At 38.1% G+C, this 21,903-nt stretch overlaps 1 protein-coding gene across 2 annotated transcripts; it reads right to left on the bottom strand.

Moving 5' to 3' along the window:
* Positions 1-2,263: 2,263 nt before the first annotated feature.
* Positions 2,264-21,772, bottom strand: ro60.L (Ro60, Y RNA binding protein L homeolog). 2 transcript variants are annotated; one of them, XM_018256404.2, is made up of 9 exons: positions 21,385-21,772; positions 18,408-19,003; positions 17,489-17,709; positions 15,126-15,272; positions 14,061-14,198; positions 9,625-9,741; positions 7,608-7,721; positions 6,244-6,390; positions 2,264-5,743 (listed from the first exon to the last, which is right to left on the bottom strand). In XM_018256404.2, the coding sequence occupies exons 2-9, from the start codon at positions 18,985-18,987 to the stop codon at positions 5,591-5,593; spliced, it is 1,617 nt and encodes a 538-aa protein (XP_018111893.1). In that variant the 5' UTR covers positions 18,988-19,003; positions 21,385-21,772; the 3' UTR covers positions 2,264-5,590.
* Between the last annotated feature and the right edge of the window lie 131 nt (positions 21,773-21,903).

Genomic DNA, 21,903 nt, shown 5'->3' with positions numbered 1-21,903 from the left:
CGCCATCTAAAACCTGCCGAATTGCTGTTTTAGCCTATTGGGGACCTCCTAGAACCTATTTGCAGTCATTTGGTGGACTTTGAAAAAAATCGAATTTCGATTCGAATTCAATCAAATGCACTATTCCTTCGATTCATACGATTCGAATACGGCCAAAAACTGACCTTTTCAACAACAAAAAAAACTTTGACTTAATTTCAATTTGTCTTTTTGAATTCGAAGTTTTTTCAATTCGAAATTCGACCCTTGATAAATATGCCCCCAAATGTCAATTTTTGGGAAATAAAAAGCAACTCCTTAATGATATAATAAAGTTACAATAAAACATATTTCATCTATCTTCGTATTGTCATTTATCTCTTGAGGTTTTTCTAGCACTAAATCTGGCCAAACCTGGTAACAGCCATTCATATTGCGCGGGTGCCAGACAAATAGATATTTGTCCAGTTGGGCCACTCAATTGTATGGCCAAATCTGGCCTATCTGCTCATTGGCCTTTTGCTTGGACTGCTGAATGGATCACATGGGGTACTATGAAGACTTGTTGGATGTCAATCACATTCTGATGCTTTTCTAATCTATATGTCAGTGAGCCCTGATCAGATATTATCATTTTGGTCACCAATGGGAGGCCAACCTGGTCAACAGGGGCCAACAACTAATCAACAACTAATATTGGCCTGAGCATGAGCAGTGGAAGAATGTATGAAAAGTACCTGGGCTGCAGTGCTATGTGCTCAAGTAGAAAAAGGCAATGGGCCCGGCTTAAGCAGGACTTCGGGGCAAACTTTCACCTTGGAAGGCTCCACCACATCGCGCAACTTCCTCAGACGTTAATTCGCAGCTAATACCTGTAATCAAAAGTTTTATCTCGGCATATGAACCTCGCATGCGAAAATTCGTCAGTGCGGACATTTCTAAGCAAATTTTCGCTAGTGTTAATCTTCATTAACATACCATATAAGCTGGCGAAACAGACTCTGCCGAAAGGGGAACATATTGGAAAGTAACTATCGTGCGCCTGAGCAAATATTCGCCTGGCGAAATGGCACAAAACTTCTCTAGCGTTGAGCTTTTTTGCTAGCGAATTGTCTTCTTCACCTTTTACTTGATTGTCAATGTACCTATTTAGGTGAATTTTCACTAGAAAAGCCCACTTCGACTTTGGTAAATTTGTCCTTTATGTTTCTAGTTTGTGCCATAATGCCTGTGTCTGCTGCCCTATAAAAGAAAATAATTACAAATACATGAGATAATAGAGGTCTACTGGCTAAAATAAAAGGACTGCCATTTTGGGGGAATGCTTTATTGAATTGTCATTGCAGATGAAATTGTTGAGGACTTTTTTTTATCATTTAAGCTATTAACAATTTTTTTTAATGAATTTCACATCTGAAATTGTCTTTTCTTTTCTAAGAAGGCCAGACACAATATAACATTATGTAGTGTAGAAAGACAGAGCCTTGTTGAATTAATTCTGAACCAGATAAGTGAGTGAAACTAGGGATGCACCGAATCCAGGATTCGGTTCCGGATTTGGCCAGGATTCTGCCTTTTTCAGCAGGATTCGGATTCGGCCGAATCCTTCTGCCTGGCCGAACCGAATCCTAATTTGCATATGCAAATTAGGGGCGGGAGGGAAATTGCGTGACTTTTTGTCAGAAAACAAGGAAGTAAAAAATGTTTTCCCCTTCCCACCCCTAATTTGCATATGCAAATTAGGGTTCGGTTCGGTATTCGGCCGAATCTTTTGTGAAGGATTCGGGGGTTCGGCCGAATCCAAAAAAGTGGATTCGGTGCATCCCTAAGTGAAACCCAAGGGAAGATGGTATTACAGTACAGGCAGGGGACCCTTCATCAAAATGCTTGAGATGCAAAAATATTAATCTACATTACAAGTTACCTATAGGTCACGTGTGATAGTTCTGCTTTTGTAATTAATGGGTCACTTCAAGTTCCTAAACCTGACGGTTTTGCCAACCTGACTGTCACATCTCAGCCTGTCAGTTAGAGTTTCTAATGCTAACGGACTCCTGCTGCACAAATATGGCAGCCCCCTCATACAGGAACAGGGTAGTAAGAAAGGTCATGTAAAAGCATCAGGCAAATACTTTTATGGCAAAATTATAAATAGCATTCAAAGACAATGTTATGATAGATAATAAAAAAAAAAGGTTATTTTCTGGTGCATCTTTTTAAGTAAATATAATAGAGTTGGAATGGAACTAGAATAAAGAAGGTAAATAAAGGCTAAGACTAAAGGTGGCCATAGACACAAATAATATAGTATATAGTAATAGTATATGGCGGGAGACGAGCCGACAGATATCGGCAGAAGACTAGGATATCGGTGGGCTCGTTCATCGGGCAAGCAGGAATATTGAATATTGGCCACTGTTACGTCACATACAAGTAGAATTCTATTGTTTCTACCTGTATATCGGACGATTCAGCTCTAACGTGTGTGTTGAAACAAACAATCTTTCCTGCTACCAATGGTCACCTTAAGTGATATTCAAGTAAATGCTACCAGCTGATTGGCTGCAGTAATACGGAGTGTTAAATGTTCTTTCTGGATCAGGAGGCTGTCAGGCTGATTTCACTTTACCATGGAAAGTCAACCCATAAGCTTAAAGATCTCAGAGGATAAAGACAATGTGGCCCAAACAAAAACTGAAATGGATAGTTAAGATGGAGTAAGATACATAAGAGGGAATGTTATTAAGAATTGAAAGCAAGATTTTTATGCATTTTTGTGAATGTTTAGCACTGCTCAAAAAAGTAAAATCAACCCAGTAAAATGGGGGACCTCCTAGAACCTATTTGGAGTCAATTGGTGGACTTTGAAAAAAATCTAAGTTTTTTTGGGGAATCGAATTCGATCGAATGTGCTAATCCTTCGATTCGTATGATTCGAATTTGGCTGAATACGAACCTATTTGATCGAAAACAGACCTATTCGACCAAAAAAGTTTTTTCAATTTGAAATTCGACCCTTGATATATATGCCCCTTACTCTGGATTTTCGTTAAATTTTTTACCACAAAATACGCTTTGTGATTGCGAACTTTTATTATATACACTGCGAATGTTCGCAAAAGCCATTTTGACGCAAACTTTGCAAGGAAGTCGTGGTGGTCTGTAATCGGGTCAAAAAGGACGCAAACATGGTCGCCAACATTTACAATGATCCTTGCAAATTTTTTTTGTGCTAAGGAAACATATTACATTCCCCCAATAAAGTGCATTTTTTTGAGAGGTGAAATTTAACACAAACTAAATGTTTGACTCGGGTCAGGTGGATATATTTTTAACTTGTAGGGGCTGATGTACCAATATGCAATACTTTGTAGATAAGAAAAATAATCAGGCATTTCAAACAACCATTTCAACTTATTGATCAAACATGGAAAAACATGTCCGAATTCTTTAATCTGTTTTTGATATTTGCATTGAGGATTAATGATTGGGTGGGGTGTTAGCGTTAATTGCTGCTGCCGGGATAAGGTAGAATGGTACTGGGCAGCAGGCAAACACATTCAGCAAAATGGACACATCTATTAGTGTTGATAATGTGTAAATGTGAAAACTGTTCTGACTATCAGGAAAGGTTTTTCAATTAGGATTTACCAGTTTGAATCTTGTAGCATAAAACATGCAGCGATTTTGAATTTACACTCAACTTATTTTCTATTTTTTAACATACGGATTTTAAATATGGGCAGTTTTGCAAAAATTCAACCTTGCCAAAGTGTTTGTCTTTACAAATTTGGAAGCAGCAAAATGTCTGTAAACAGCAATGATGTTTACGTGTATTGTTTTAACATGGAGTGGCATTATAAGCTATTTAAGTGATATACAAGCCCCAAGCATGTCTGACTGTGGATTAATTATAAATCCTGTCACTCCTCAACACCCAAATGTTAGGAGCTGCTGACTGGAGGGTCGCAGGATAGGTATATTTAATATAAAGTATTATTTTTATAAAACACTAGGCCACATATCCTGTGTTGATGTGATCTTTTAAGCAAAGTGGTAATAAAATGCAAATAAGTGCACATCAACACAGACGTGTTGTCATTAAAAGCAAATGTGCTAGTCCTTGCTTCAGACTGTAGCTGATTAGGGCTGGGGCTTCATTTGAAACTTAGCACTGTCCCTTAAACTATATTGGTATAAAAATCAGTCTCTGCAGCTGTTCTTCTAGTTATGTTTCCTCCTGCCCAGTGTATTATGGCATATCCTTCTGTGAGTCTGTAAATGAAAGGTGCCATATACATTATGCCACCTACTCAAACATTAAAGGAGAATTCAACCCTACCCTGGGTAGAACCCCCTCCCTCCTCCTCAAATGCCGCTAATTTTTTACTCACCTCCGTGCAGATTCTGGCCTCTGAGTTCACGGCAGCCATCTTCTTCTTCTCCAGTAATTTTCATGCATTGACGGCATTTTCGGTGCAGTCGGAGTAAATTTCCGGTCCCGAACCACTGTGCAAACTTCCGAAAAAGACCAAAGATTACCGGAGAAAAAGAAGATGGCTGTCGTGAACACTGAGGCCATAATCTGCATGGAGGGTGTGTAAAAAATTAGGTGCTTTTGCCCGGGGGGCAGGTAGGTTGCGGGGAGGAGGGTCTACCCAGGGTAGGGGGAGGGGCTTTTGCCCGGGGGGGCAGGTAGGCTGGGGGGGAGGAGGGTCTACCCAGGGTAGGGGTTTTTTAAACTACGGGTTGAATTCTCCTTTAACAGTTAATTGTCCAGTGTGCAGAAAAGAGAACAGAGGCAACTGCTACTTTGTTAGCCTCTGTCATAAAGCTCTTCATGAGCAACAAATAGGGGCTGGAGAACAGCTACAAGGGGTCTTTTCAGTGCTTAATCACTGATTCTTCAATTAATGAGGCTAGTTATTCTCTATATAAGGATATTAGTGTTGTGCTGTTAGCTATTGATCAAAACAGGAAAATGTAAGTGATATCAGTTAACTTAATAGGCTACAAAATGCAAGCTTCTGGGACAGACTGGATCTCCTCTTAGGAAGCAGTCCTGAAAACTTGCATTTAGTAAACTACTAGATTAGCCCATGAAAGATATTACTCACTCTTCTCTACAGGTATACAAGTTTGTGTATACACATGTTTCTAAGTAATAATGCGGCAAATGCGGGGAGGTATCTGCCCCATTAAGATTACAGTATCACTTGTACCAACATCGCAAACTCCTTCAACGGAGAACAAATTACACAATCAATTAAGATGGACATCCAAAGCCTGTGTGAAATCAACATCTGCCAGTGCTCCTTTTTAACTTATTACCAAGCCATCATGTTCACAAAAAGTAATGTTGCCACACTTGTAGGTGACGGACCAAGGACAGGTAGAATAAAATGGGGAATAAAAATAGTATGTGGCTTACAATTGGTAGTTTTGCGAAGATATGCCCACACAAGCTAGCTGTGGCAAAAGCTATTGTAGCTAATAGCAGTTCTCTAGCGTGAGAGTCTAAAAGTTGCCAACTGCAAAAATAACAATTGTTATTAGTATTAGGAGGGTACAAAGCAGGTGTCTTTCCTCTCCTCCATTCTCCTTTGGTGGATTATATTAGATCAAGGGTGAAGTTGTGGATTACATCCAGAGCTCCACTGTCAAAGCCGCATATATCCAGCATTCCTCTGTCATCAGGATCTGCTATTGAGAAGCCGTTGGAAGTCATTGCACACACAATCAGCTTTGCTGGTATGCCCATTTTCTATAAAAAAACAAAAACAAAGTACACTTCAGAACATTATATATTTACACATATTAAAACAAATAGGCAAATGGTACAGACACCCAAACGGCAATTGAAAATGGGAACTAGCTCCAAAATCTGTGAAATAAACCACAGGTCCCATTTTGAATTGCCAGCTGAGTGCTGGTACCATGTGTCTAATAGCATTCTGATATGGAAGTGCATCTCCTGAGATTACCAAGCACAGGGAATTAATTAAAACAGAGGCTTGGGAGAGCTTGTGAGAATCTAGTACAGGTATGGGACCTCTTATCACTCCAACTTGCAGTACAGCAGTAAAGATTCACTGGAGACAGCTGGGAAACTAACAATATGTCTAGCCCCATGCCAGATTTCAAAATTAAGTATAAAAAATCTGTTTGCTCTTTTGAAATATTGATTTCAGTGCAGAATTCGGCTGGAGCTCCCATGACAGTATCCCTTTAAACTATCGAGTGTCCATTAAGCCAATGGTTTACCTCTCTGTATTGTTTCAGGGCTGTTGCTGGGTGAACATCCTCAACATTGGTCTCACAGTCAGTGAATACTATGAAGATATCAGCCGCTGTATTTGTTTTCTGGGCCCAGAGCATTGGAAGGGCACAATCCGTAGAGCCCATAGTGATCTAAGGATAAATCAGGAGGAAAAAGCATACATTTACATATTTAAAAAGGAATTATAGTACCTCTGTACTTCAAGACAACACACTTGTTATCACAATATGTGGGCTAGATATTAACCAACATACACAAAGCAAGGCATGTGTCTCAGTACCTACTTTAATTGGACCAGATATACACTTATACTATTACATATATACCATTATAATATTATATATATATATAGATCCATTCAGCAAATCGCTGAGTTGTGAATATCCTTGGAGTGCTGTCAATAGTTGTAGAATGGATCTATATGTTTTGGACTAGCACCCAGGTTTTTGTTTTCCCTTATAGTTGTGCACTCCACTCCCTCTGTGTGTGTGTGTGTGTGTTTGTGCGTGCGTGCGCCTGTGTGTGCCTGTGTGTAAAAACAGTATAAATAGCTAGACAAAGAAACCGCACCAAACAGGTCTTTATATAGTGTCAAAATATACAAAATTTATTATCGACGTTTCGGCTCTGTAGGTCGATTCCTGAAGACGGCTCAACCTACAGATCCGAAACGTTAATAAGAAATTTTGTTTTTTTGACACTATATAAAGACCTGTTTGGTGCGGTTTCTTTGTGTAGCTATTTATTTATATATATATATATATATATATATATATATATATATATATATATATATATATATATATATATATATATATATATATATATATATTATTACAGATATACTATTAAGGTTGTTCACTTACAATCACTTTTTTCAGTTCAGTTGTTTCCAGATTGCTCATCAGCATGTTTTTGAATTGCTTTCCATCTTTTATATTTTATGGTTTTTCCCAAAATCTAAGTTTAAAGTTCCTATCTCTGGAGTTTCAGTCCGGCATCTCAGTAATTTAGGTGGTCTAAACTGTTACAATTTTGCAACATTTAGTTGCAGGAATATTAGCAACTATTGTATCAATTCTAACAGCTGCCTGTAATGAAACTCATGGATTTTGCTCAGCAGGGACAAAGATGAGAAATGTATCAGCTAAATGTATCAATTTAGAACAGTTTACAGGGTCGGCGACCCCCTCCCACAGCTGCTTTAGAAGGTAAAAAATGAAACTTTACAATTCAATATTAGAAAAACAGTCACACATAGAAAATAGAAAGTAATTGGAACCAACTGAACTGAAAAAAAAAGTGTTGGAAGGTGAACAACCCCTTTAAACATATAGCCATTACTTACATCACTCATTTTCTCAACTACTTCGTGTAGTAGCATGTTGACAGTTATTGGACATGGAAGCATTTCATCTGAAAAAGCAACCATGTGGGAGTCCTTCTCTGTGCGAGCGACGAGCTGGAAAGAGAATGAGGAATCTGTGAACACAAGTTCTGCTATGTATACAGTGCAGCAGAGGTGTTAAAAGAAGTTTGATCTGGGTACCAGTATTATATCTTATACACACACACTTAAGGCAATGGCAAACAACAAGATTTGTTGCCTGCAGGAAATATGTGCTACCCACAGGCAACAAATCTCTGAAAAAATGCTTTACCATTCACTAACCTGCAGATCAGCACATGTAAAAGAAATTAAATATCTGGCTTAATCCCCAGAAAATGTGGAAGAAGGCATTTCTCTGCAATGGTTTGTTTCACATGAGGCAAAAAGAATGTTAGTTAATGGCAAGGCATTTTCAAGAGAATTTTGAAGTTAAATGTGAGCCAGGTGTCACTTGTGCATAATTGTCAATTTATTACTGGCTGACATGCTGGGAACACCATATATATGTGAGAGATATGAAGGAGTACAAGCCAGTTCTCCTCCAAGTCTGTTAATCAGCTGGCTTCTGGCTTCATTGCTACACAGTAGCTTATTTATCTAAACAATAGTAGTGTTTCTGAAGCAAACACAGCAGTTTTACCAGTACAGGGCAACACTGCATTATATTTGTATTACTTTAAAGGAAAACTATACCCGCCAAACAATGTAGGTCTCTATTAAAAGATACTGAGTAAAACAGCTCATGTGTAAAACCCTGCTTCATGTAAATGAACCATTATCATAATAATATACTTTTTTAGTAGTATGTGCCATTGGGTAATCATAAATAGAAAATTGCCATTTTAAAAAATAAGGGCCGCCCCCTGAGATTGTAAGATTCACTGTGTACACATACAAACCACATGGAAGGTCACATGAGCCAATTAACAGACAGAGTTGTGTCTTTTGCTTCCTCACTTCTTCCTGTTACAGTTAGTGTTGTAGTATTTCTGGTCAGGTGATCTCTGAGGCAGCACAGATAGAGTCACAAAATGGTAGTTCAAGGCAAGAGATGTAAAAGGGCAATATTTATGTAAATATATATTCCAGTTTGGTAAGATTCTTTAATATGTCATTCAATTTGATATAAACTATCGGTTGCTTAAGTATTCATTTTGGGGGTATAGTTTTCCTTTAAAGCACTTTCATTTTTTGATGTTACGGTTACTTTAATAGCAGTATAGAAAAAGCAAAATGAGTCTGGCTGGGTAGAGGAGCACTGCAGAAAATACAGTTCTTTTTTACAGAAAAGAAGGACTCAAGATGATTTCATGCCAGGACAGTAATCAGGTTCATTATGATTTGTCCATACACAAGGATCTCCCAATGGCTACTTAATTACATAATTCATTGTCAACAAAGTAGGGATGCACCGAATCCACTATTTTGGATTCGGCCGAACCCCCGATTCTTTGCGAAAGATTCAGCTGAATACCGAACCAAATCCGAATTTGCATATGCATATTAGGGGTGGGAAGGGGAAAACATTTTTTTACTTCCTTGTTTTGTGACAAAAAGTCATGCAAGTTCCCTCCCCGCCCCTAATTTGCATATGCAAATTAGGATTCAGATTCGGTTCGGCATGGCAGAAGGATTTGGCCGAATCCGGATCCTGCAAAGCGACCAATGTCCTGGCTCGTTACATCCCACACTGAAATGCCATTGAGAGGGATTAGCAGAGCAAATAAGCAATTAGCAATAGACAGTGTGTCAAACCTGCCACCCACACGGTCCACAAATGTAACAATAGGCAGTAAGGTCAAAACCAAACTGACAAATCGTACATGGCCACCACATATGGCATGTGCTACTGCATGTACTGCAGCAGACATATTATATTACCACTTTGTTCAACATTAAATAAATAGGGCTTGTGCTGAACATACTTTTGCCTAAAAACCACAAACAGGAAAGTACCTTGCTTTCATCTACTTACCATGCACATTGCTGCAGCCACAACACTTGCATTAAGGATGCTGCCCAAAACACGCTGATTCATAGACGCACTGACATCAATAGCAAGAAGAAAACGTTTTCCTGTTGGTTCCACCAGCTGAAAAAAAGTATTACAAAATGTATTTTGCAGTGTCTATATTGACAATAAAGTGATTTACAACCTGAAATTGGTTTCTTGCATATACATGTTACTGCATAGACTGATTTAGGTCTGATTCTAATATTATTAAGCCTACGAAGGGAATTGTCTATAGCATGTTAAAATATTTTTTTTATGCAAGTTGCAAAATAAATAAAACAACGTAAAAGTTGAAACTTTGAGCCATAAACCACTGTATTCTGTATATAAATACAACTTCTAAGGGCAGAGACACACACTCAGATTTGGGGAGATTAGTCGCCCAGCAACAAATCTCCTCTTATTCGGGGTGACTAATCTCCCTGAACTGCCTCCTGTCGGCTAGAATGTAAATCGCCAGCGGGATGCCAATCGGAGTACTTCATTTTGCAAAGTCACCTGAAGTTTCCTCATGAGGCAACTTCGGGCGCCTTCAGAAAACAAAGCGAACCGATTGCCATCCCGCTGGCGATTTAAATTCTAGCCAGAAGCAGTTCGGGTACATTAGTCACCCCGAATAAGAGGAGATTTGTCGATGGGCGACTAATCTCCCGAATCTGAGCGTGTGTCTCTGTCTGTGCATTGTGAGAGTGTTTCCTGGCTTACTATGTGCATGTTTGTGTCCCAGTGTGGCTGCTTGCATGAGGAGTGGGCTTCTGGTGTGGAGGGTGCAGCACTTGTGGGGCTTTTCTACTACAGGCAAGGTATCCGCTATCAAGAAAACCATTATCCAGATAGCTCCGAATTACGGAATGGTCTCCCATAGACTACATTTTATCCAAATAACCCAAATTTTTAAAAAATGATTTGCTTTTTCTCTGTAATAATAAAACAGCACCTTGTACTTGATCCTAACTAAGATATAATTAAATCGTATGAATCAACGTACGATTGGACTTTCCCATCTCCCGACCTGCCACTAACCATTCCGATCAAATAAAGTAGTAAAAGAACAGATCAGCCAATGTACTACCTCTGACAGCAATCGTACGAAAGTTTATGTCCAACAAAGCTGGTGACAGTCTCCCACTGAAAATCGTACAATCGGCAATACACTCAGAGATATTATCGGCAGCCGACAGAGATTTTCTAACCTGTCCGATCAACCAAACGACCGATCTCCGCCGGATGAAAAATGTCAGGACTCTCCACACACGATCCGAAAATCGTACGAATCCACGATTCGTACGATCGGATCGTTGCGTCTATGGCCAGCTTTACTGTAACTGGAAGTGTTGAAGCAAAAGACACAACTCTGTCTGTTAATTGGCTCATGTGACCTAAGAAGTATAGTTTGTTTGATATATTTGTGTGCACAGTGAATTATAAAATCCCTTATTTTTTAAAATGGAAATTTTCTATTTATGATTACCCAATGGCACATACTACTAGAAAAGTATTTATTATGAAAATGGTTTATTTACATGAAGCAGGGTTTTACATATGAGCTGTTTTATGCAATATGTTTTAATAGAGCCCTACATTGTTTGGGGGGTATAGTTTTCCTTTAATCCTTACTGGAGGCAAAACCAGCCTATTTGGTTTATTTAATGTTTAGAAGATTTTCTATTAGAATTTAGGTATAAAGATCCAAATTAAAGAAAGATCCGTTATCTGGAAAACCCCATGTCCCAAGCATTCTGGATAAGGGTCCCATACCTTTACTTTCTACTACTGTTTCCCCAATCTGAAGCACAGGCTCTGTTTAGCCACACTTCTAGTGCAGGAAATCGAATTTGAATATGTGTCCTTTATAAACCTCTCATGTCTTCTACCAGCAGAGCAAATCATTCATAAAATGGGAGTGAAATGAATTGTGAAAAAGAAAATGTCTTTAACATCTGGAGTATTTGAACCTTGCAGTTTTGCAAAGGTTCTAGCACATTCTTTTGCTGTTTTGAAAACTGCATGCTCCACCTAGTGGCAGAGTACAGATTCTAACAATATTCATAAGTTATTTAAAATGCTAAATACTATACAGGAAAAAAAGAAGTGAAAATAAAGTGATCGGGTCCCTGCAGCATATAATTTTAAGTAAGGAGTATGATAACATTTCTAAAGACAACAAGGAGACTAATGGTGACTACCCACCCAGGGAACCTTTTACACTGAATTTGAAGTCAACATTTTAAGATACATTGGGAGGCATAATTATACAGTTTTGTTAAAAAAACAAACACACACATAGTTAAAATACAAACATTACCAAAATCACCTGTGTAATGGTTAAATTTGTATAGCAGGCCTGAGTCCACCCGCAGATTAATGCCCCCCTTCAGTTGTCAGTACTGTTTAATTTCACCCATCAAGGACAGAGTGAAGCCGTTTCAGATAACCCCTTCATTGCTGGACCACTGGTGTAACATCTCCAGAGCGGAGTCTTGTCAGTTACTGTGTAAGGTTTTATAGTTATCGGGCCTTAATGGGAGTTGCAGCTCCCTTCAAGTGTTCAAGGTTTCTCAAAGCCTATGTATGACTCCCACATCACTGTTTTTCTGTCTTTGTAACAATGTATTGTGTGAAAGGGTATAAACACCGAAATGTTAAAGAAATTGGTGCGCAATGCCTGTAATTATACCATTATTAATGAGAAAAAAAGTATCAAAAAATAATGAATGAGGGGGAAAAATACTCACAGTTCACCCCAGTCCATGGGTGCAAAAACCCAAAACAGCAAGAGTTTTCTCACTATGACAGTAAGTGCCCCAGAAGGCACGAAACGCGTTAGGCGGTCATCGGTATGTCCCAATAAATGATTTGAATTTTTTATCTTAATTTTGGTCTTTATTTTTGGAGAAAACTCACGTCGTCTTGCTGTTTTGGTATAAACACCCACCCAGTTCTTTGTTCTGTATTCTGCAAGTACAGAATCCATGCAGCTTGTATCTTCAACTTTCTACCTCAAGTAATCTCCAGTTCCTCTGTAGATATGTTGATTGATTGAATCAATTACAAAAGGGATCTGACTTGCATCAGTGTATTCGTAGTTATTGATTGGAGAAAAAAGAAAAAGAAATCCCTTCCTTTTCAATTAAGACCACTCGAATGGCTTTTTTTATTATTTTTTACACAAAACTGGATGAAATATACCACTTGTTCATATTGAAAAACTATTATATTTGACAAGTCAAAAGGTTGCCTCCATGAGCAATAATCCTGTATGTTTCTAAAGTGCAATAAATTATTTAAGTTCATTAACTTCCTCACCTGAGGCTTATAGAGTAGATTTCTTGAGCAAGAATTTTTTTTTCGCTTCCAGAAAAAGGCTTTAAACCCCCCCCAGGTTTCTAGTAAAATGGTATGAACCGACAGTATTTTATATACTGACGGTTCATACCATTTTACTTGAAACCTTAGGGGGCTTTTTTTTTTTTAAAGAGTTTTTCTGGAAGCGAAAATCATTTTTTTTTCTCTTTGTTCTAGCTCATGAAATCGACTCTATAATTCTACCAATCTGTTTTCCTTACTAGGTGCTCTGGGATTTGTGGTTTTATAAGAAAGCTAGCTCTTCACACAAGTTAGTTAATGTTAATTTGAGACCACAGTCCCAGAAGCTCTGACTTCTCCATCTTTGTGGGGTCCCGAAGACAGAATGTGGAGAAGTCCCGTGGTAACGGTCTTACCTTTTCTATAATTTCCTTTTCCTACTTACCTATGAAATCTGGGCAATTACATAAATTTTTCTGGATGAATTCGGAATTCTAATCTTGGCACTCGATCACGTTATAATTTATTAATTGTACACTTTTTTTAACCCCGCAAAATCTAAAGTCATATATAGCGGTGGTAATGAATTGTTAAGGTTTTATAACCCCATAATTTAGATTTAGATTATCTATCAATCTAGCACTCAGGCACTTTAAACAGTAGCTGAACACTTAGTCGCTTTAAAGCCTCAGGTGAGGAAGTTAATGAACTTAAATAATGTATTGCACTAGCACTTTAGAAACATACAGGATTATTGCTCATGGAAGCAACCTTTTGATTTGTCAAATATAATAAAAATTTTGAATATTAACAAGTGGTATATTTCATCCAGTTTTGTGTACATAAGTCGTTCCAGTGGTCTTAAAACACGTTTTAATTGATAAGGAAGGGATTTCTTTTTTCTCCACATAGTTGTCAATGTTTCCATCCTGCCTCTTCTGATGAATGGTGCAACTGCAATTATTGACACTGTTTAATGGATTTGCACCCGAAATCACACTTTGCACACCGCACTTGCATTTGTAAATGACCCCTATTGTTATTCATGCTTTAAAATATCACCAAACGTATTTACTGGCATTACAACGTACCTTAAAAGATTTGTAGAAGGCATTGTCAAGTGCTTCGACTATAGAAGTGTCAGGAATCCACCGCAGTTTTCCTCTATTTCCATGTCCCTTTTTGTAAGTTTCCAAAGCAACTAGGATGTGGAACGGGTGAATTCGAGCCTTGGAAAACAACGGAAAAGAAGAAATGTTTAATACACAACAGTTGTTTTATAGATAATGTTCAGCTAAAATGAAGACAGACCAATCAAAACATGAAAAATACAAGATAATAGCCCAGATTCACTGCATAAGTTAAAAACTATGGTGGATCTCATCAGGAGCCAAATAACTTGCCTGTATATACTTTATATATCTGCAGATCAGGATCAAACTCGGCACCCAGCACTGAGTCACTCTGTCTTCCACCATGAAAACAGTGCTGGATCTGCCATGTTGCTATAGGTGTAAGAATATTTAGGATAGGGCCCAACGATCGGATCATAATGCATCCGATACAGGCGGTCGGATCGCGGGACCGCATAAATGCAAAGATCGGGGAAGCCCGTCGGATGGCCCCACACACAGGCCAATAAGCTGCCGACTCGGTCTCGACATGACCAGGGGCAGCTGGGAAATTGACAAAATGTCTAGCCCCATGTCAGATTCCAAAATTGAATATAAAAAAATCTGTTTGCTCTTTTGAGAAATGGATTTCAGTGCAGAATTCTGCTGGAACAGCACTATTAACTGATTCATTTTGAAAAAAAAAAAGTTTCCCATGACAGTATCCCTTTAAGAAGAATTATGCTGCTTCTGGTACTAAGGACTAACTTGGGGATACTTGATTTCATGTGGCACAAGCAGCACGATTGCTACAGAGAAGGGAAATGGTTGCTGTAACTTCTACATATTTTTGTGAGATAAGTGTGACCATCAAAATCCCTTCTATTACATTCACCATCAGTATTAACTGAATTAATACATAATTTAGTTTTATGAGTAATAACATGATGGTTCATTTACTGAAGTAATGTAAAGTCTAAAATACAGACAGAGATTGATGTTTTTATCCATAATGCATCTCCCCCCCCAAACAATCTATAATACCTTCTTCAGCAGTTTCTCATTGGTCAGACGCTCACATACACTGGAAACTTCAGAACTTGCTGGTGCCAACACACTGTCTGCAGTCATCTTCCCTAGATTCCGCAACAATGCAGTAAGTGGCATATCCTGCAGCAGTGACTTCCAGATCTGAAAAATGAAAACAACATTGTTTTAAACAAACAAAAAATTATGACTTTTCGCAAACATTTTAGTCTATTTTTATACACAAGTGCATTTCTAAAAGCAAAAAAATGTCTTTGTTTGGTGAACTCTAGCACCAATAATAACTGTGAAGTACTGTGTATTTCAAAATAGGCAGTATCAGTTAACAAATAAATTTAAAAAGGGAGTAATGTAACTCCTATTGTTGATTAAAAGGATTTTATTATTCCATGATCAGATAAAGCCACAAGGCTGAAGTCCAAGTGCTTTTATACAGGACATTTTTATAGCCTCATGTTTTACAAGAGGATGTACTTTATTTTTTACAATACACAAGAGTCGTGTGACACAATTCACATCACTCAGCACCGATTACAACTGATGACATCACTAAGCAACATTTATAAAAGTATAATTTCCAGGATATTTATGTCTCTCTGTGTATAATATATAGCAAATAACGTACCCCTATTGTAATATATATGTATATTATATGTTGCCAAGGAGTTCCATGCCAAGTACTTTTATACAGGACATGGAACTCTGAGTTGACTTCTAATATCCTCATTTTTACAACAGTGGTACATTATTTGTTATATTGGGCAAGTTTCAGTGAGTTATATCACTAATCACTGATTATAACTAATGACATTACTAAACACCCTTTATAAAAATAAAATATTCAGGATATGTATGGCTGTTGCATATTATCTTTTTCAAACTTTAGTCAAGGGCTGAACACCTGAAAACCAGTAACCCAGCCTTCCGGTCTAACCCTCAACTCCATTTAACACCTGACACTGAACAACAATTATACAGCTAACCCCTAATCAAATAACTATGTTAGACTCAAAATGTGCTTTTATTTACTGAAATATTATAGTTCTTTTTACATAATAGAGCATATTCCCCATTCCAGAAATATTCCTTAATACTAGAACCACATCTAAATAGCTGTAACGACCTTTTAATAAAAACACCAATTTCACATACATCAAGCATAGATCTCTTTTACAGTGGTTGGATGGGACCATGCACTGACATACAGTTGAATCCGAAGCTTTGGGCACCCCTGGCCAAATTACATATTTTGTTAAAAAGTAGGAAACAACTACTGCAGGAATCATTGTATTAAAAACAACATGGTTGCAAATATTAATTAAAACCATCAAAGCATGGAAAGACTATATAACATTTGCTAGATGCAATTCCCATTGTCTATAATGTCATCAAGGAATGAAGTCAAGGCAAAATCTGAAATAGCAGGAAAACTTGCAGAGCAACCTGCTTATATGCTACCCAGAAAGGGAAAGGACCTGCAGGAAAATTTGGCTGACACAGGAGTGATGTTGCACCTTTCCACTACACAGTGTTGCTTGCACAAACATAACCAGCATGGAAGAAATATCAGGAGGAAGTCTTATCTGCAACCGCATCATAAATATCAACTGAGGTGTGCAGAATAGCATCTAGATAAGCCAGAGACCTTTTGGAAACAAGTGCTGTGGCCTGAAGAAGTAAAAGCAGAACTCTTTGGCCACAATAGCCAAAGGTTTGTTGGGAGAAAAAAAGATGCATTTTATAGAAAAACTCCTTGATAACTGATCCAGCTCCTACAAAAAAATCAATGGCCCTCACACTCCCCTGCCTTACACATAGCTGAAAATCTATAGGTATATATTAAATGTAAATGACACTAGTTCAAAACTACCTCAGAATTTAAAGTGATCTGCAAAAAAAGAGTGGCCAAAAATCTCTAACAAAAATTGACAAAAAAGGAAGGCGTTGACAAGCTGCCATCTGTTCCAGGTACTGAATACTGACTTATTAGAGTGTCCAACCTTTTGCACATGCCAGAATTACTATTTTGTTTGTTTCCATGTTTTGAAGTTTGTGAAATAAAATATAACTGTGTGCAAACTAATCCCGCAATACTTTACTACTTTAACCAAAATATTTGGCCAAGATGCCCAAACTTTTGTATTCAACTGTAAGCTGTGTTTGTACAGGCTTATGATTTGCCTTTGAAAACAATGTGTTAGAATTAGATGATGCAGCTGCCATCTAAAATGATGCTGTGTTGCTCTCCAATATTTTGGTGCTATTATTGTAATATTAACACTTGTAACCAGGAAAAGAGTGGTATTTATCATTTAATTAGATGCATATTTTTGTTAACTTTTTTGTTAACTTTTACTCACCTCTTTTGACTTAAGGTGAATGGTGAGGAGGTGCTCTCTTACCAATCGGTACTCATCAATCAAGTGAATGATCTCAAGCTCGTCCTTGGTACGCTTTACTCTCTCAGTTGCTTCCAGATACTTAAGCACCTTCTCTGTCTCAGGTGAGAGTTCCTTTTCTTTGTATGCCTCCTGCACTTCCTTCCAGCCTTTGGAGACATACTTAGCTACCATAGTCAAGCCTGCATTGAAGAAAGCAAGTTAATGTCAGACTGGTCCATATCATGCTAAAGAAATTATTCTTTTTCGGGATGATTTTTTAAAAGACCTATTAGTATACATACACAATCATTCTCACCGCTCTTTGCAACGTCGGGTGCCGGCTGTGACTGTCTGCCCAGGTCAAATCCAATCTCCAAAATATATTCCAGCAGCACTCCGGTTCAGTGAAAAAATAATTTATTTGTGCGACAAGTAAAGCAACGTTTCGGGCATAATCAGCCCTTTATCAAGCTTGATAAAGGGCTGGTTATGCCCGAAACGTTGCTTGACTTGTCGCACAAATAAATTATTTTTTCACTGAACCAGAGTGCTGCTGGAATATGTTTTGGAGATTTTTTAAAAGACCAACACAATAGTGTTTCTGATAAAAGATACTTTTTTTCAGAACTTATATTTATATCTCCTACTGAAAAAGAATATTTGTGTCCAACCAGTTTAACAGTCAATATTGCAAAGCTCTGAGTATTAAAATGTTTTATAAATGTGTATCTGCATAACTTATAGCTACAAACAATATACTCTGATACGGATATAATCCATTTGTTCTCTATACACAAGCTACACAGCATGTACCTTTCTTCCAGCAGGATGGATAAAGAAAAATAAATTCATTAAGTGTAGACATAAAACATGAAAGGCCCTAAAAACTTCAACCCACCTTCATTGGCAGGTTTTATGTGAGACAGTCTTAGAAGATCCTTGTGGGACCAGCCATTCCTTTGCTTGTACTTTGTGACAGCCATTGCCAAGTTAAGGGCATCTTTAGTGTTATACCAGTCAGAGACAGCTTTCCGCAGAGCTCGCCCCCACATGCCACATTTCATTCCTTCTTTCAAGTCCTTCTTGAATTGGATGAAGGTAAAGAGATGGGTGGGGATACGACACACTTCAGGCACAGCCCTGAAAGCTGCCTGCTTGGTCTTTATGTCAGAGCACTGGGAGCAGACTGCTAGGGCAAAGAGTGTAGGCTCCTGCTTAGCTGCTCTTCCTTCTTGGCTGAATGTTTTGATCTCTTGGACCACTTCACAACCTTTGCCATCTTCTATAAGTCTTAGAAGAGCTTCTGCATTCTCCTGGCCAAGTTTCTTTTCCTCAATGTAATAAGTCCCACCCTCTGAGCCGAAACACAGGAATCGTCTTAACCGGTTCATATCGGATACTTGCCATACATAGCATCCTTCAGAATTGGGAACCTGCTTCTCATTTAAAGGCTGTGTTTGATCCATTGTTGCCTCCATCTTTATTTTGCTGAACCTACTGGAATTATGAATACTGATAATGAATTTAAATAAAAAAACAACTAAAGACAAAGTTTAAAGAAGAGATATTATGTAAAAAAAACAAGAATGTCCCAGTGAATTATAATCTTAAATAAGACAGAATGTGCTTAAAAATGTAGTGTTTTGGGTTGATTTATTGAATTTTTTTTCAAAAACTCTACTAGTCCCGCCAATCCACTTCCTGTTGTCTCCTTACCCAGGCTGTGCAGGGAGCCAGCGGCACTCAGCCCACTGTATTGTAGGATAGGAACCAATCAGCAGCTAGGCTGACCTAATAGGGAACTGAAGCTTGTCTTTCCTTGTGCAACTGCAGGGCTGTGATTGGCTATCTCCCTCCTACTTTGCTTGTGGCAAGGACTGTTAGGACACGCCCACCTCTCAGTTGACCTATGGACAGGGACCACAGCTAATCTATAGGGAACTCTAATAAAGGGGCCATTTAAAAGATATTAACTTTAAGCCCAAATTGAAACCAGCACCATATATCATTTCTAATTGATTACAATATTAGGATGGGTGCATAGTTATACTTTATGCCTCCTTTGCAAGTAATATATATTTAATCCCTTTACTATGTGGCAAGACATTCTCACCTGGCCAAGAGCAGTACAGCCAAATCAGGCACATATACTACTTGTGGGTACCACTGGTCCCATCCATAGTAGTTGTAATGGGAAATTAGGAAAATAGTATAAGGACAACATATCATTTCCAAAACATGCCCCCTTTTTGTAGCTGAAATCATGACAAACTACACTACTCTTTCATATGGACCTGTGTGGCTTTTATTTTTACATTTAAAAATGCAGCTTTACTTCATTTTGAAGTGGAACCAGAATTTCAATGGTGTTGCATTTTGCAGCCCTGCAGTGCATGCCAGACAGCTACTTAAAGGGGAAGTTCAGATATGACCTATTCTAAACAAATTTTCTCTTAGTCTTCATTATTTGTTCTGTATGCTTTTCAAATGAACAATCTGCACCTAAAACTATACCTGATTGGCAGGGGTTACTGACCTTAACAACCAAATAATGGGGGGTTAAATATTATTTTTTAATACTTAGCTTTCTTTTCAGAACCTCTCCTTTTCATCTTCCATTCTGACTTCCAATAGCTACCTGGTTACTACGCTAATTATGCCTTGGCAACCAGATATTGGTTACAAAACATTTCTGCATTGCTATAATGCTTGAGCACTTAATTGCAAAAGTATTCTGCCATTTTGTATTGATGTATTTATAAAGCGTCTCTTTACTCCTGAAGCTAACATTTCAACTGTGTAAAAAAGGTGTGTTTTTGTTAATTAATCATGGTATTTTGGGGATGTTGCTACAAAGTGGACACGACCAAACATTTTTACCTAGGAGGTTCATATTATGCAGATCTGTAAACAGGAAACAGGTCTGAAAATGATTAGGGAACAAGTACTATGAAGTACAATGAAGCATCATCTCAATATGATATATATAACACACTGTAGTAAAAGTCTGGTGATTTTATACACATATTGAATATGTGACTGTTCTAGTCATTCGAGTGAATAACGATATATATATATATATATATATATATATATATATATATATATATATATATATATATATATATATATGAAATAAAGTAGGGCAAATACATGGGTGCACAAAAAGAAAGTCACACACGTAAAAGACTTCACAAAAACACACTGGGGTCATTTACTGTTTTGCGAGTATTTTCTCTGCCACCAAAGTTGTGGCGTAATTCAGTCGAAGAGTGTGTGCATAAATATTCGCAATTTGCTCATTTTTACATATTTAAAAAGCTCTTATAGACATTCGCATTGTGAAAAAAAAAAATTCCCAATTCTGTTTGCACCACACTTATTCGGCTTCATAAATATATTCACTTTGCGATCCAATCTGCCTTGCGCTAAGTTTATAAATGACGCCCACTGAAAGTCTGTTGATAAATAAATCAATATTGGTTTTCATTGGGTTGTTATAAGTAACCTATAAGTCTTTTTTTTTTTTTTTTTTTTTGCAAAGTCCTATTTTGTGCCAAACCTACATGTTTTGTTTGACCAGATGGTCCAGCGACAAGAAACAAATGACTATTATAGGTAGAAGCAAAGGAAACAGTAGCCATATGTTCATGTTGGAAAGTAATGCAACCCACACAACGTGGAACACCTATAGGCTGGGTCCATAGTACAAGTGGAAATATAGTTAAGGGAGTCTTGGCTCACTGCCCTGCATATAAGCACACATCTGTCATAGAGAACATCCACCCCAACACAAGGCACGTCATTTATATAGAAGGCCCAGGTCCCTGTCAACTCGCGGCCACGCCTCCAAGCCCCCTGACAGGTTACTCTACCTGCTTTAGCACTTCTTCTGTACAACAGCAGACACCGACGTCAGTCTGAGCAAGTACCAAACTTGGAAACCGCCCCCGCATTCCGGTGCTAGAAGTATCAGCCCTAGTAGCGTCATAGGAAATCATCTTAGCGTGGAATCATAGGAAGCAAATAGACGCCATCTTGGTAGCGGAGTTTTCAAAGTATCTGTCCGCCATCTTGGTAGCTGGTTTTGCAACCTCAGTGCTCTTGCAGTTTTGCTTGCCGTATGTCAGAACAGCAGCCGGGGTTTATTGGCAACAGTCTATTTCAAAAGACAAAAGTTCATTTTAGAAACGAATATGTGGCTGTTAAGCTTTTTATATGCACTGCCACATTCACCACAATAATAATTCCAAAGTTTTCCCAACTTCAATATGGCCGCTTAGAGAATTATGACAACGTGCCGCCCCTCAGTTTCTGCAAATGGAAACGTCGCATAGTATTACGCATGCGCAAGTGTGTTTTTTTTTTTGCTTTCAGAGATATGTCCGGCATAC

The sequence above is a fragment of the Xenopus laevis genome, chromosome 4L (assembly GCF_017654675.1).
Source record: "Xenopus laevis strain J_2021 chromosome 4L, Xenopus_laevis_v10.1, whole genome shotgun sequence".
Taxonomy (NCBI): domain Eukaryota; kingdom Metazoa; phylum Chordata; class Amphibia; order Anura; family Pipidae; genus Xenopus; species Xenopus laevis.
The sequence above is the reverse complement of the archived record's forward strand: the minus strand, read 5'-3'. Positions and strand labels throughout refer to the sequence as shown.

What these genes read in the sequence shown, in the direction of transcription:
- ro60.L (XM_018256404.2), bottom strand. Translation starts at nt 18,987, where the DNA reads ATGGAGGCAACAATGGATCAAACACAGCCTTTAAATGAGAAGCAGGTT. An exon ending in CCTTCTACAAATCTTTTAAG is followed by an intron (nt 9,742 to 14,060) that starts GTACGTTGTAAT and finishes ACTTTTTTTCAG; the next exon opens with CTGGTGGAACCAACAGGAAA. An exon ending in TAGTTGAGAAAATGAGTGAT is followed by an intron (nt 6,391 to 7,607) that starts GTAAGTAATGGC and finishes ATTTATCCTTAG; the next exon opens with ATCACTATGGGCTCTACGGA.